At 41.0% G+C, this 13,631-nt stretch overlaps 1 protein-coding gene across 1 annotated transcript in view; it reads right to left on the bottom strand.

The window, feature by feature from the left end:
* Positions 1-491: 491 nt before the first annotated feature.
* Positions 492-13,631, bottom strand: part of BACE1 (beta-secretase 1) — a 30,294-nt gene continuing 17,154 nt past the window's right edge. The window contains exons 2-9 of the mRNA XM_074304171.1: positions 8,526-8,614; positions 6,616-6,832; positions 5,931-6,071; positions 5,108-5,242; positions 4,747-4,848; positions 3,865-4,014; positions 3,346-3,517; positions 492-2,746 (exon numbers count right to left, since the gene is read on the bottom strand). Coding sequence (XP_074160272.1) covers positions 2,505-2,746; positions 3,346-3,517; positions 3,865-4,014; positions 4,747-4,848; positions 5,108-5,242; positions 5,931-6,071; positions 6,616-6,832; positions 8,526-8,614 — 1,248 coding nt within the window. The 3' untranslated portion in view covers positions 492-2,504. The remainder of the gene's footprint in view (positions 2,747-3,345; positions 3,518-3,864; positions 4,015-4,746; positions 4,849-5,107; positions 5,243-5,930; positions 6,072-6,615; positions 6,833-8,525; positions 8,615-13,631) is intronic.

Raw genomic sequence — 13,631 nt, 5'->3', positions numbered from 1 at the left:
GTTGCTATGGCAAGTAGAACCCCAGTGTTGCTCAGTTCTTTCCCTTTTGTCTTAACAACGATTGTAAAACAACACCAAAGTTCCACTCACCCTCTTGTTTACTAACCTATAAACATGGAAAGGCCAAATGAGGAGGATTGGAAATGGGATAGTGGCTTTTAAGTGTAGAATTAAAAAATAGATATATACATACATATCTTACAAGCAAGAAGCAGATACCAAGAGGAATTTCTTTACATTTAAGAGTTCAAAGTTGGTGGGGCAGCTTGGAGAAGGGAATTATAAAAAGAAGAATTAAATACAACCAGTTTTCTCTTTAAAAAATAACAAGAGGGCTGCAAGACCAACTAACCAAAGTTGGTTTTATGTCCTGGAAAGAGCTAGGAAAAACCAGTTTTCCTCAGCCTTGGGTAGGGATTATAAAGCAGAACTTGGCCTTTTTGTTACACACTCGCAATTCCAAAGATTTATTTAAACACCCAAGTAAAGTGTCAAGCTAGGAGGAGGCTTTTATTTTTGAGATTTTCCTGTCAGTTTTGGGTGGTACAAAGTACTCCCCATCAGCCAGAGCAGCACCAGATGCAGTGGAAGAAAAAGGACCGCAAGGGTGGGTGGAGAAATGAGAAGCTGTGGTCCATTATTCTCACTGTTATTTGCTTATGGCTTGTGGGGAGTTAACTGGGGTTCTAGTCCACAGAGTAGTCAGGCTAAGACAGGAAACTCCAGAAACGTCCCCAAGGGTTTTCTCCCCTCACCCTTGCCCCACCTCACACCCACAGAAAAGGAGTCCTGGCAGATTCCATGTACACTGGCTGGGCTAAATTAGGAAAAAAGTGTTGGGGGTGGGGGAAGGCTTCCTTCGAGAGAGCTATGGTGGAATTGAGCAGTAGTATTTACTTTATGACTTCCTGCTAATGCTACAGCAGTTCCTCTGTGGGTAGATTAGCTTGTTCCCCCAGTGCCCAGCCCTAGGTAGCAAGATAACACTTGGGCTGGAGAGCCAAGGAACCAAGGGAAAGAATGGCACTCAGGGAAGAAAAGCTTCCAGTGAGATGAGGAAGCTATGTGATGGAGGCTGCTAACCTCTTGGTACTGAAGACGGCAACAGCACCAGAGAGCACTGAGTTCGGAGAGTTATCAGTACTGTACCAGTGGCACTGGAAGATGCTTCATCCACCTGAATGTAAAGTGGCATGGGAGGGAAATGGTAGCATGGTGAGAGGCCTGGGAGAGGGAGGGAGATGCCTGATTCCTGTTTACCTGTGAATACAAAGGAGATCCAGGCAGAGGCCCAAGGTCCCAACTCCATACTTGCTGAAAGTCCTGGATTCTCTTTTCAAAGATTTAGGAGAAAGTCTGGGATCACTTCACTTAACTCCCTAGCTTCAAAATCCTCAGGAGCTTTGTGGCTTAGTAAAGGGGTAGGAAGAAAAGAGATGAGACCCTGTGATTGGGTAGCTCAAGAAGTATAGCCAAGCTCTGCCTTATTCTGTTTATACTCTATGTGGGTATGAAAATAAAGGGAGGAGGAAGTGTAGGAAGTTTGGGAATCTTAGCAAAATTCTAATAGTGATGCTCTAGGATTAGAGGGTTCAGGCTATGAAAAAAGTCATTTGCTAAGTGGACCTCAGTGGGAGAAATTGGGTTTGCAATCTAGTTGTTCTTTGCTGAAGGCAGATTATGAGGACTGGTCAAATTTTGCAAGGTTTTCTTTGTATTTTCCTTAAGGTCATTTGGGAAGAATAGGAGAGGGAGTATCGATGGCCATAGAGTGGGGGCCAATCTGGTAATTTCATGACAACTGGAGTGCTTTGCCAAATCAGAGTCTTTGTGGTCAAGTTAGATGATATGGTATTTTGTGTAGATAGCAAGACCTAAAACTGTTTTTCCCATTTACTGCTTTTCCCTAATTTCCCCTTTCCTTCTCTGTCTACCCTTCTTATCATTACCTGTCCTCTCTTCTCCCCTAATAAAAATCATTTAAATACCCCAATCTATTCACAGATTTTAAGAAACTTTACCCCTGTAGTCAAATCAGGGTTGTTTATGTAGGTTCTACACAAAAATAAGGGGCAATATTGTACATTAACCCCTGCTGAAGAGAATGAGGGTGGGCCATTTCCAATCCCAGGACACCATTAGGGAAAAGGCTGGGTCTGGTACCAATTCTGAGAATAAGGAAAAGAGAAGGATTTGGGTTGAAGAGAACTAGGTGAAGTGGTAAAATTTTTAGGGATGAAGTTTCAAGCAGCAGAAAATTTCCTAGCTGAGGTTTGACGTGACCAAGGGGTTTCCTGCCATTGGAGAGATTCCTTCTTTTCTCTTCCCCCTTCTAAAGCCATTATCCCTGTGGGACGCACCGTGCCAACATCTTCTGGTTCTCTCTCTGTCAAGGTAGGCAGGCTGGTGGGTAAGGGTCCTGAGGTGCTCTGGTCACATGTTCTGTCTCCATGTCTCCTGCCAGAGTAGACAGCCATTGAGGGCCTGTGAGGCTTGAGGGCCCTTCATTTGAGTAGAGAGATGTCATCAGCAAAGTCATCCTGCTGACGGCGCAAGCAACGGAGGCAGCGCCATTGGCACACCATGAGGCAGAGTGGAAGCATGAAGAGAGCACAGATGGCAGCCATGACATAGGCTATGGTCATGAGGGTCGACTCATCTGTCTGTGGAATGTTGTAGCCACAGTCCTCCATGTTTGTGGTAACAAAGGGGCCTTCCACTGCTGCTGTCCGGAACTCATCGTGCACTGTGAAAGGGTGGAGAAAGTTGTCATGTGAGCTTGAAAGTAGTTTGGGTTAGACGTGAAAAAAATGAAAACTGTGAGACCCTAGAATTTGGTTCTTATGGGAGCTGTCAGAGCTTCCCTCTTAGATTTTTTTAAACTCTCAGATAACATCCTATTATAGGTGAGGAGCATCCTGTCATTAATAGGCAGAGAAACTCTATAAGCCTCATGCTTCTTTGTTTTCTGAGGGCCACATAATGCCAGCCCTAATATTAGCTACACAGTCTTGTTCTTACTTTCCTTTCCCAAGTGATGGTGCACCCAAAAGCTAAGTATCACCAAGGAGTTCATTGTCCATCTACCGTGGCTGCTTATCTTTCCCTGGACTCTAGGACACTACATCTTTTTCAGGGTTACCTCTCATCTCTTGGGCTTTTCCAGCAAGGATCACTGTGCTTGAATTGTAGGCTCAAGAAACAAGATAGGTATTGACACCTCTTGCTCAGTATGTGACTTTGAGGGGCAGGTAGTTCCTCACCAAGTTGGCACAGACCCAGATATCCTAACTATCCAACCAGAAAAATACAGACCCTTTGGCTTCCCAACGCCTGTGTTCTCACCATGGCAGGCACTGACAGCAAAGCCAATTCGTTTGTGAGCTCGGTCAAAGACAACATAAAAGCCTTCCATGATAACAGCTCCCATAACAGTGCCCGTGGATGATTGTGAGATGGCAAACTTGTAGCAGTCATCTTGAGATGTGGCAACGTCCTCCACTGGCCTTAGGTATTGCTGGGGATAAATGAGCATAGGGTGAACGACATCCCACTCAAACTCACCCGATCTTTTCTCTGGTCCTGAGGTATTCATAAATAATTCATTTTTAATATAATGTTTTTATCTCCTTTGATTCTTACAACATTCCTGTGAAGTAGGGCATTTGGAATGAGCAAACAGACTCGATGAAATACTTTGCCTGTTCTGAGACAGTTTTCCAAAAAGTCTAATCCAGTAGTTCTTTTCCATATTTGTTTTGTTCCATTCAGCTGTGCCTAATGTCTGTGTTATATTCCTCACAACCACATTGTTTACCTTCCTTTCTTTTCCTGAAGCCCAGTTTGGCCAAGGAGGAGACATACCTGTGGCAGGATGGTGATGCGGAAGGACTGATTAGTGACTTCCCCCATTAGGTAGAGTGAGATAACTGGAAAGATGTTCCAGGGGGTAGTGCCAGCTTGCCAGCATACCAGCTGCTCCCCTAGCCAGAAGCCATCTGGGAATTTCTCTGTCTGTCTTGGCCAAAAAGAAAGAAGTGGGAAAGAGTAGTTATAAGAAGAAAGTGGCCTGTATTACATCTGCTAATTTTTTTCCCCCCTGCTAAGGACCTTCCCTTGTTTGACCCTGATGGAAAATTGGACTAACGAAGGAAGAAACTGAGTTACATATAGTAGACATAACTAGATGGTGAATTTCTTAGAAATATCCTAGAATCAGCTGAAAGAAATGAAGAGGAGATGGAGTGGGATCAGAGAACAAGAACTACCTTTAGCTATTTGAAATTTTGTCATTTGATTTGACTTATTTTGCTTATCCCTATAGAGGACAGTTAGAACCAAGGGATAGAGCTTATATAGGGATATAGCTTTTGGCTAACAAAATATTACATTGGAATGGATCTCCTAAAAATCTTCAAATAGTGGTTGAACCACTATTTGCTGGAGTTACATAAAAGATATTCAGACTTAATATATAGGCAAGACTAAATGGCTTCTGAAAACCACCAACTATTCATTCTCTAATTTTTGATATGAATGGGGGAAAGGGTGGAGCTTGAGGTGGAAGATAGGGCAGACCATAGCTGAGAAAGATGGGGAAAGACCAACATCCAAAGATAGCTCTGTCTCTAGAACTGTAGCATTATGTCAGAGCATTCTATAAGGGTATTTTTGTGCTTTCTTTCCATATCACTTTCCCCACTGACTCCCTTCAATGCCTACATGTTGTCCATTAATTCCACTGACCGAAGAGGCTGTCTTGATGGACTTGACTGCAGCTTCAAACACTTTCTTAGGCAGTCTCAGGTTGGTGGTGCCGCTGTCCACAATGCTTTTGTCGTAGTTGTACTAGAGAGAAGAAAAGATGTTCATGTGGCACATATCTTTTCCATTGGACCACACATGTGGTCTGGAGTGAATACTCTTTCCAGACTCTGCCCTTACAGATGGATTTCCTGCCCTCACTGTTGAGTTATTGACTGAGACACAGCTCCCTTCCTCAGTTCTTCCCAAAGCCTGTTCTTGGCCTATCATTCCACTCCTTAATCAGGAGCTCCTTAGCAATCAAGGTGGGCCTTCTCATTCCCAGTATTCCTGGTACTCTTACCTCTTTGCAATCCATTTTCAGGTCCTGCCCATTGATCTCCACCCGAACAATAACGACTTCATAGTACCACTCTCGGCGGATAGGTGTGTACCATAGACTGCCCACATATAGGGAATGGTCAATGCCCCCAATGATCTGGAGAGAGAAAGAGAGAATTAGCTTGTATATCATGCTGTAGTCCACGGGGTATGTCCCTTAGGGAACTAGGAACACAGGGCATTAGGAACCTTGGGGCATGAGGAAGAGGTCAAATATCAGATGTAATGGAGTACCAAAAAAACAAAAACAAAAAACTGTGTCTCTTTGGGTGGCAGAGACTTTTAGGAATCATGGTTTTTATTCTCTTGCTGCAGGTCTGACTGTCCTTAAACCACTTCAGACGGTTTGAGGATTTCTCCTTTAATAATTTTTATTTAGCAGCAGCTACTATATCTTTCCCAGTCACTCATTCCCTTTTCATATAACCCTTTTTGTTTGGAAGTTAGTTAGATTTTACCCAACTTGCTCTTGCTGTAATTTGTGAGGATGGAGAACCATTCACTATTTTCTTCTTCAGACTAAATCGTGTCAGTTCTTGTAATGTTTTGTGATAAGTTTGTTCTTCAATTCTTTAATCATCTTTGTCTTTCATCTGACCCCATTGCAAGTTTCCCGTGAATCTTTTTAGTGGTAGATCCCAGGTATCAGGAAAGGATCTGACCAGTGTTGAGAAAAATAAAGGGTTAGCAGCCCCTGAATTGCTTCTGGCTTAGTCCCAAGGGAGGAGATGCTAGCTGGTCTCTGCCCATCTGCCCTTCTAGTGCCTGCCCCAGAACCTACTTACCATGCTCCCACCAACTGAGGCCAGTGCCTCAGACTGGTTGAGGTTTGGGAAGCCGGTGCCACACAGCTGTAAGGAGAAGAGGTTGGGTACTTGGGTCTGCTTCACCAGAGAGTCGAAAAAAGGCTCTAGGCTGTCATCAGGCTGACAAAGAGAGAAGTAGAGGGAGATGCTGGGGCAGAGACAAGGGAACTAGGGGAAAGAACCCAGTTTCCATGCCAGAGCAAAACAGTTGTTGGGGTGGAGAACCTTGGAAGTCCCCTTCAAGAATCATCTTGGAGCTAGCCTTAGGGCAGAAAAGGTGATGGTCAATTGAATTTTGACCGGGGCAATGACAATGCCAACTGAGAGGTGCTGATGAGATAAGAGTTCTTATGGAATCTTTGAATAAGGTCATCCTTTTAATCCCATCATACATGTCTAACTTCTTCCAGGCAAATGGGAATCTCACTTTTTTAAAAGCTTACTATTTGTTTTTACATAATTTTTACTACCAAATGCATTTCTCACTCCATCACTCACCCATTCTTCAAAAATTTTCTAAAAAATCATTTTTAGTGTCTTATACTTTCATAATTTCTTTATGTTTCAGTTCAAGCCCATTTCTCCTTCTCCAGTTCCTCCCGTAGGCAGTCCCTTTGCCATTCATCCCCATGCAGTGCTTAGCACCAGCCCTCTGTTTCCTCACCCTGGCAATCTCCGCATAGGCCAGCCCCAGGATGCCTTCCCAGTTAGAGCCATTGATGAAGAACTTGTCAGACTCGGTGATGGCAGCAATGTTGGCACGTACGGTGACATTTGGGCCGTGAGGGATGCTTACTAGGTCAGTGCCCAGCTCGCCCTCCCACTTGCCCTGGGTGTAGGGCACATATACGCCCTTCCGTAAGTCTCGATAAGTACTGGATCTGTGAAAAGAGTGTAGATGTAGAGGTGTTTTGGGGTAAGGAAATCACTTCTGGTAACATATATTAAGTGTTATAGAATCTCCAATTTGGGATGTGTGGCTACCAAAGTCCCATTACCTTTTTAGTTTGATACCCATTCCCACTGGAGTTAGGACTCTGGGTTCTTCCTCCTAGGTTCCTACCCATATCTAGATGTTCATAGAAGGGGGCTAAACTCCTTAGACATCTCATTTTTGTCCTGAGAACACAATGGTTAAGGGCACCATACAATCTGACAAAGAGAAGTGGAGCTGGAGCTTCTTCAGAAACTGCCTCATCGGCTCATTTCCCTACGTCTTGGGCCAGGGCCCTGTGGGAAACAAGCCTGGGCATTGTGCATTGTGCCTGGTTCCAGAAGGGCAGCCAGGGGCATCTCTTCCTCTCCCAGCTTGGCTGAGCTCCCAGAGAAAAGGACTCATTGACTCCCTTGCTGCATTGGGACCTGGTGGTGCCAACCGGGTGACAGAGAGTGTGCCAGGAAGGAACGGTAGGGAACCCTCAGAGCAGATTACAAAGAGCACTAAGATCTGGGCAAGCTCCAAGTTTTTACACAGGTGCATGTAATATACTACTAATTTACAGCCCCCTACTTGTGGATAACCACCTTGCCTGCTTGGATATTTCCCAGCCATTCACTCATCTCCATAGGTTCAGATATTTGTGAAATCATATTCTTAACTCAATGGCACATAACCAGTGCTTTAGCTGCTACGGAGGAGGGTCAGAGAAGGGAATGATTCCTCTTCATTGACTTTGACCATGTTCCCCTGTCTGTCAACTGCTTAAGGAGGTGGAAAGAGAGAAAGCAATAGAAGGCAAGTTTGGGATTCACATTTGGTTTGAAGTGCCCTTGTGGCCCCAAAAAGAGGGTATTTCAGAAACATTCTTATCTCTTTCTCTCTTCTCTGCATCTTCTCTAATCCATATGTTCACTAGTGAACCCCATGATTCTTTCCACACCTGTGTCAGTGATTTCTTCCAACCCTGGTTTTTCTTCCTTTCCAGACTATGTAGCATTCTCAGCTCAGTTCATCATCTCTTCCTCTGAGCCCTATTTTGGCCCTTTGTCCTGCCAAACTGTCTACTCTGTCTAGGGGAACTCTGTGTGTCTGCAATGGGAGGGGGATTTCTCTTGGGCAAAGTTAATAGGCACTTCTACTCTGAATTTCCACCCACGCTAGGGGCTTATGAAAGGACAAGTAGTGTAGGTTTTGGGATTCCCCAGACCCTCATGGGAAGGAGACATCATGGGAGTCATTTCAGCTCATCTTTTTGTGGCTAGTGTGGTTATGGCAACGGAGACTTACCAATGGACTGTGAAGCATGCGGGAGACACTTGTATCTTACAGACATGACCCTCATTACTACCCTGTGAACTATAGGGTCATTTTGTTTGCAACCAGCTATGCTTGTTCACTTCTCAGCAAATGAGAATCTCTGTAGTTCTGCTTCTCCTACCAACCTCAGTCTCTGTCCCCTCAGAATATGCCCTCTGGGTCTTGCTCCTCATCCTCTCAGTTACTAGTCCCTGCCCTCCGCTCTTCATTAGAGAATTAAGGGACCTTGGTTCCTCCATAAGTGGGAGAGGTGAATTTCTAGGAGAGGACTGGGAGGGAGATGGGGTGTCCCTCCTCCTCATCCTCCCTGCACTCACAGCTGTCTCCGGTAGTATCGATGTAAGAAAGGATGCGGGGCAGCTCCTACTGCGAAGTTACTGCTGCCTGTGTCCACTAGGATGTTGAGCTGTAGGGGAGAAAGAGAGAGACAGAGAGATTGATTATTAAGAGAACAAAAAACTCAAGGTGCCCCAGTAGGACCCTTCCCCTACCTCCCAGTTACCTCATCTTTTTTAATAGATGAGAATGAAGATGTCAGGTCATGTCCAGCAAGAACTTAGGAACTTCTGAACAGGGTCTTCCTTACTACAGTAAGTGTCTCAAAAGCCCTCTTGCATTTATCCCCCTCCCCTTCTTGTGCCTGTTATCTCTGACAAAGTACAGAATGTAAGAACCAGAAAGGGACCTATAAGATCATTTAATCTAAACCACTCACTCTACTACTGCATTTGACCTCTTGGTATCTAATGCTGTTTTTGTATCTTGAATTTGGGTTTTCCTCTTTTTTTTCTGGTTGTCCCAGTAAGTAACACACTCAGCAGGCAGTCTGGCCATCATGCCCAGCATTTCCCCATCAAAATACAACTATATCAGGGACTTCCCTGGACTGGGACTGATCTGTGTGGGTAAGCATGTGTGTGCATGTTCATAGGTTGGCATGGGATTCCCTGGGGTGATACTCATCAGCTTCAAACTCTAGAGTGCCCCTGACCCTTCTACTTCAGCTGCCAGAGAATCAGAATGATTAGGAACAAGGTAGCTAGCTAATGAAAATCTGTCATTCTGAGCCCCTCACTCAATTCCCTCAGCTCCTGGCTGGGTGAAGGGGCAGATGCCTGTCCCAAAGGCTTCCCAGTACATACAGCCTCTTGCAAACTTCAGCTCTAATCACAGAATTACGGAATCTGAGTTGGAAAGGAGTTATCTAATCCAAACCCCTATCTCAAGAAAAAATCTTACAATATAGCTGACAAAAGTTCTCCAACCTCTGACTCAAGAGACTGAAGGAAAGCCACTCCCTTGAGAAGCAATCCATTCTTCTTTTGGGTAGGTCTTAATTGTTAGGGAATTTTTATTTTAATGAGGCCTAATTTTGCCATCTCATAAATCTCATCTATTACTCTTAGTTGGACCCCTTGGGACCAGCAGAACAAGTCCAATCCCTGTCTAATGTGACAGTCCTTCAAATACTTGAAGACAGCTATCACGTCCCCACTAAGCTTTCATTCTCTGGTCCTTTCACACCACCTATTCCCATTTTTCCTGTCTCCAATTCTTCATCTTTTCTGTTTGCCTGATGACCTCCCTTCCTTCTGGAGATGGTATTTGCTGAGAATCTAGTCTGAGCAGGGTGCTATGCTGAGTGTTTGGTTGAGGACGTACACACACATACACACACAAATTACTTCTGGAGGAAATTACAGTCTAGCTGAGAAAAGAAATCTTAAGTGTTTCTTTCATGTTTTACATGGCTATTATCTCCTTGGTCCTCCCCTATTTCCTCTCCCTCATCTTCCACAATCCTTCTTTTTATCATCTTTCTTGCCTCTAAACTTACTACCTTCTCTCCAGTTTCCTTATTTCTATTACACTTTCACTGTTTCTTCTCTCTAATGCTCTTAACTTCCAGCCCCTGTCTCCTGTCTCAGGGCACCCACCAGCCCCTGAATCATTTAGAACTTTCAGAGAAAATCCATAGAATCGGGAGATTAAACAATTTAGATGGCTCTTCTTTGAAATTAGTCTAGCCTAGGTTTCAGGTCACTAGCTGTTGACTTTGGGCAAGTCAGTTTGCCCCCCAAAAAGAAATTAACCCAGTAAAAAATTAAAGTGGTTCCATTGCTCCATAGCATTGCCACACTCCCTGATGAGTGGGACCTTGCAAGTCCCTTCATAGCATTTTGATTTTCCTAGGCAAAGGTATTTTAGTCTCTCTTAAACTCAATCAGGAAAGAATTAATTCTGATTACTGAATGTTCCTATAATTCTGGGGCAGACTTTCATTTTTGATGAAGAAACCTTGGAAGGTCTGCCTAGTACCCTGCACTACTAGGCACCTACTATGTGCCAGGCACTGTGCCAAGCATTGGGAATGTACAAATATCTGATTTCTTTGAGTAGGGGAGGAGATCCCAACTCACAAAGAGGAGTCAGCTTTTTTTTTCATTTCGCCAACTTCTATAGCAAGACCCCTGCCCAATCTGTATGTTGTAAATAATGGAACAAAGAACATGAAAAGCCTTGGGTGCTCTGTTATTATGCTTCACCTACTTTCTATGAGATAGTAGCTGGAGGATTCTGAGAACCTCAAAACAGACATGAGATTGATGATATTATATTTGCCAGTTTTTCTCTGATAGGCCTAGGAATAAGGACCGATTAGCATTAGTTAGGGAGAGTAAAAAATCCTAACAAAAAGCACCCCACAAATACATTTTTAAAGACAAATTCAGTTAAGTGGGGATGAGGAGAAACTCCAAAGAGAGACTTTAGGCCTTAAAACACAAGAACTTATGGGAAAATGGGGATCAGATAGAAGTGTAGGCATATTGCCCATCTTCATGGCCTAGTTTTTTTGGGGATGCATTTTATTTAAATACTTTATTGATACTTTTCATTTTTCAGAGGATCACAAATTTCCTTCTCCCTACTATTCCCCTCCCCAAAGAACTCAACTCTCCCTTGTAAAAACTAGCATAGTCTAAAAAAAAAAAAATACAATGGCCACATCTAAAAATGTATATCATTTTGCACCCCTGATCTACCACCTCTTTGTCTAGAGGTGGGAATCATGTTTCATCATCATTCCTTTACAGTCATAGTTGGCAAGTGCATTGATCACAGTTCTAAGTTTTTCAAATGTGTTTTTCTTTATAATATTGCAGCCATTGCATAAATTGTTCGCTTGGATTTGTTATAGCAAATCATATAATTTTTCCCAAATTCCATTTAATAAATTCCTTTTATTTCTTATAGCACAACAATATTTCATAGTATTTATGTCACATTTTGTTCTTCCATTCCCAAATGGATGGGCATCCACTTTATTTCTAGGGTTTTTTTCCTCTATAATAAAAAGTGCTGTTATGAATATTTTTGTACACCTAAGTCCTTTCCCAAATCTCTTTGGGCGATATGTCTAATAGTGGCATCAATCAGATAAAGGGCATACTCAACCCAGTGATGTTTTGAGTAGAATTCCATATTGCTTTTCCAACATAGATGAATTCATAGCTCCACCAACAGTGCATTAATGTGCCTGTCCTCCCATTTCCCTTCCAATAACTGTCATTTTCCTTTTTTTCCCCAGTTATCTTTGAAATAGAATCTTAGGGTTGTTTTAGTTTGCATTTTTCTTATTATTAGTGTGTCAGAACACTTTTTCCCTCATATGGTTGTTGATAGATTTTTTTTATCTTTTTTTTCTTTTTTTGAGAATTGCTTGTTCATATTTTTCAATCATTTATCCATGGAAGAACGGCTTGTTGTATTTTTGAGTGAGTTTTCAACATATCTTGAATTTCAGATCAGAGAAAATTGTTGATGTCTTTTCTAATTTTAATTGCATTTTATTTGTGAAAAAAAGTTAATTTTATGTCATCAAAATTCTACATTTATCTTTTGGTCTTCCTTATCACTTGTCTTGTCAAGAACTCTTTCCTGAATTGATGTTTATAGTTGTGAAGTTACTTTCTTGTTTCTCTAATTTGTTTATGAGATGACCTTTTATATGTAAGGTCATATATACATTTGGAGCTTATTATATGTGTGAAATATATGGGTTTATTATTTATATTCTGCAATTTTGCTGGTTATTGTTTCAATTAATTTATAGTTGAATCTGTAGGGTTCTCTAAGTAGACTACTATATTATCTACAAAAGTGATGATTCTTTGTTGATATTTATTCTTTCACTTTCTTTTTCTTGTTTTCTTACTATAGCTAGTAAACTGAGAATTATATCAAATACTAGTAGTGTAATGAAAATCCTTGCTTTACTCCTGATCTTACTGGAAAGACCTCTCTTGTTTAGCTATTATAAATATTAGCTGTTGGTATTAGATAACTATGATTTATCTTATTAAGGAAAAGCATATCTCTTCCTATGGTTTTTAATATTTTAAAAACAAAAATGTGTATATTGTCAAAATCTTTCTGCATTTATTTATATAATCATGTGATTTTTTTGTTTTTTTTATTAATATGGCCTATTATATTTGTAATCTTCTTAATATTGTCTTAACTCTACATTTTTGCTAAAAATTCAATCTAGTCATAGTGTATAATGTTTTTAATATATTGCTATGGCATCTTTGTTAATATTTTATTCAGTGATTTCATGTCAGTATTTATTAGATATTAGTCAGTATCTTTTTTCCTTTGCTTTGTCTCTTCCATATTGAGACCACATGTCATAGAAGATATTTGGATTATTTTTTCCTAGTCTTTCAAGCAGCTTATGTAATATTGAAATTAACTGTTCTTTGAATGTTTGAGAGGATTCACTTATAAATTCCTCTGACCTTAGAGTTGTTTGTGGTTTATTTTTAAATTTAGGAGTTCATTTATGGTTTGTTCAACTTGTTTTTTCTGATACTATGTTAAAATTATCTATTTATTCTGTTAATCTGGGCATTTTATATTTTATAAATATTCATCCTTTTCGTTTGTTATTTTGTTCACATATAAAAATAGTTTACAGTAATATCCATTGTTTCTTCTTTTGTTTTGAATTTGTTTTATTAATTTGAAAAAAGGCTCTTTGGTTTACTTATCAATTAAATTTTTTTTTCAATTTTGTTAATCTCTTCTTTTGTTTCCAGTATTTCTTTTTGTGTTTAGGGTTTTTTAATTGCTGTTATTGCTTTGGTAGGTTTTTTTTCCTTCCTTTTTGTAGTTGCATACCAAATTTGTCAATGTATTCCCTCTTTTTTTTGTTGATGAAAATGTTTAGCAATATGAGTTTTCCCTTAAAATTACTCTGACTAGATTTCAAAAGTTGTCTTATTGTTATTATTTTCTTTGTTTATACTATCCATTATTTCTAATTTGTTCTTTGATACACCAATTCTTTAGAATTAAATTATTTAGTTTCCATTTGTTTGAACCATTTCTTCAAATGCCTTTTGTTGATCATAGTGTTT

The sequence above is a fragment of the Sminthopsis crassicaudata genome, chromosome 3, assembly GCF_048593235.1.
Source record: "Sminthopsis crassicaudata isolate SCR6 chromosome 3, ASM4859323v1, whole genome shotgun sequence".
Classification (NCBI taxonomy): Eukaryota; Metazoa; Chordata; class Mammalia; order Dasyuromorphia; family Dasyuridae; genus Sminthopsis; species Sminthopsis crassicaudata.
Note: the sequence above shows the minus strand (reverse complement) of the source record. Positions and strands in the feature narration are given on the sequence as shown.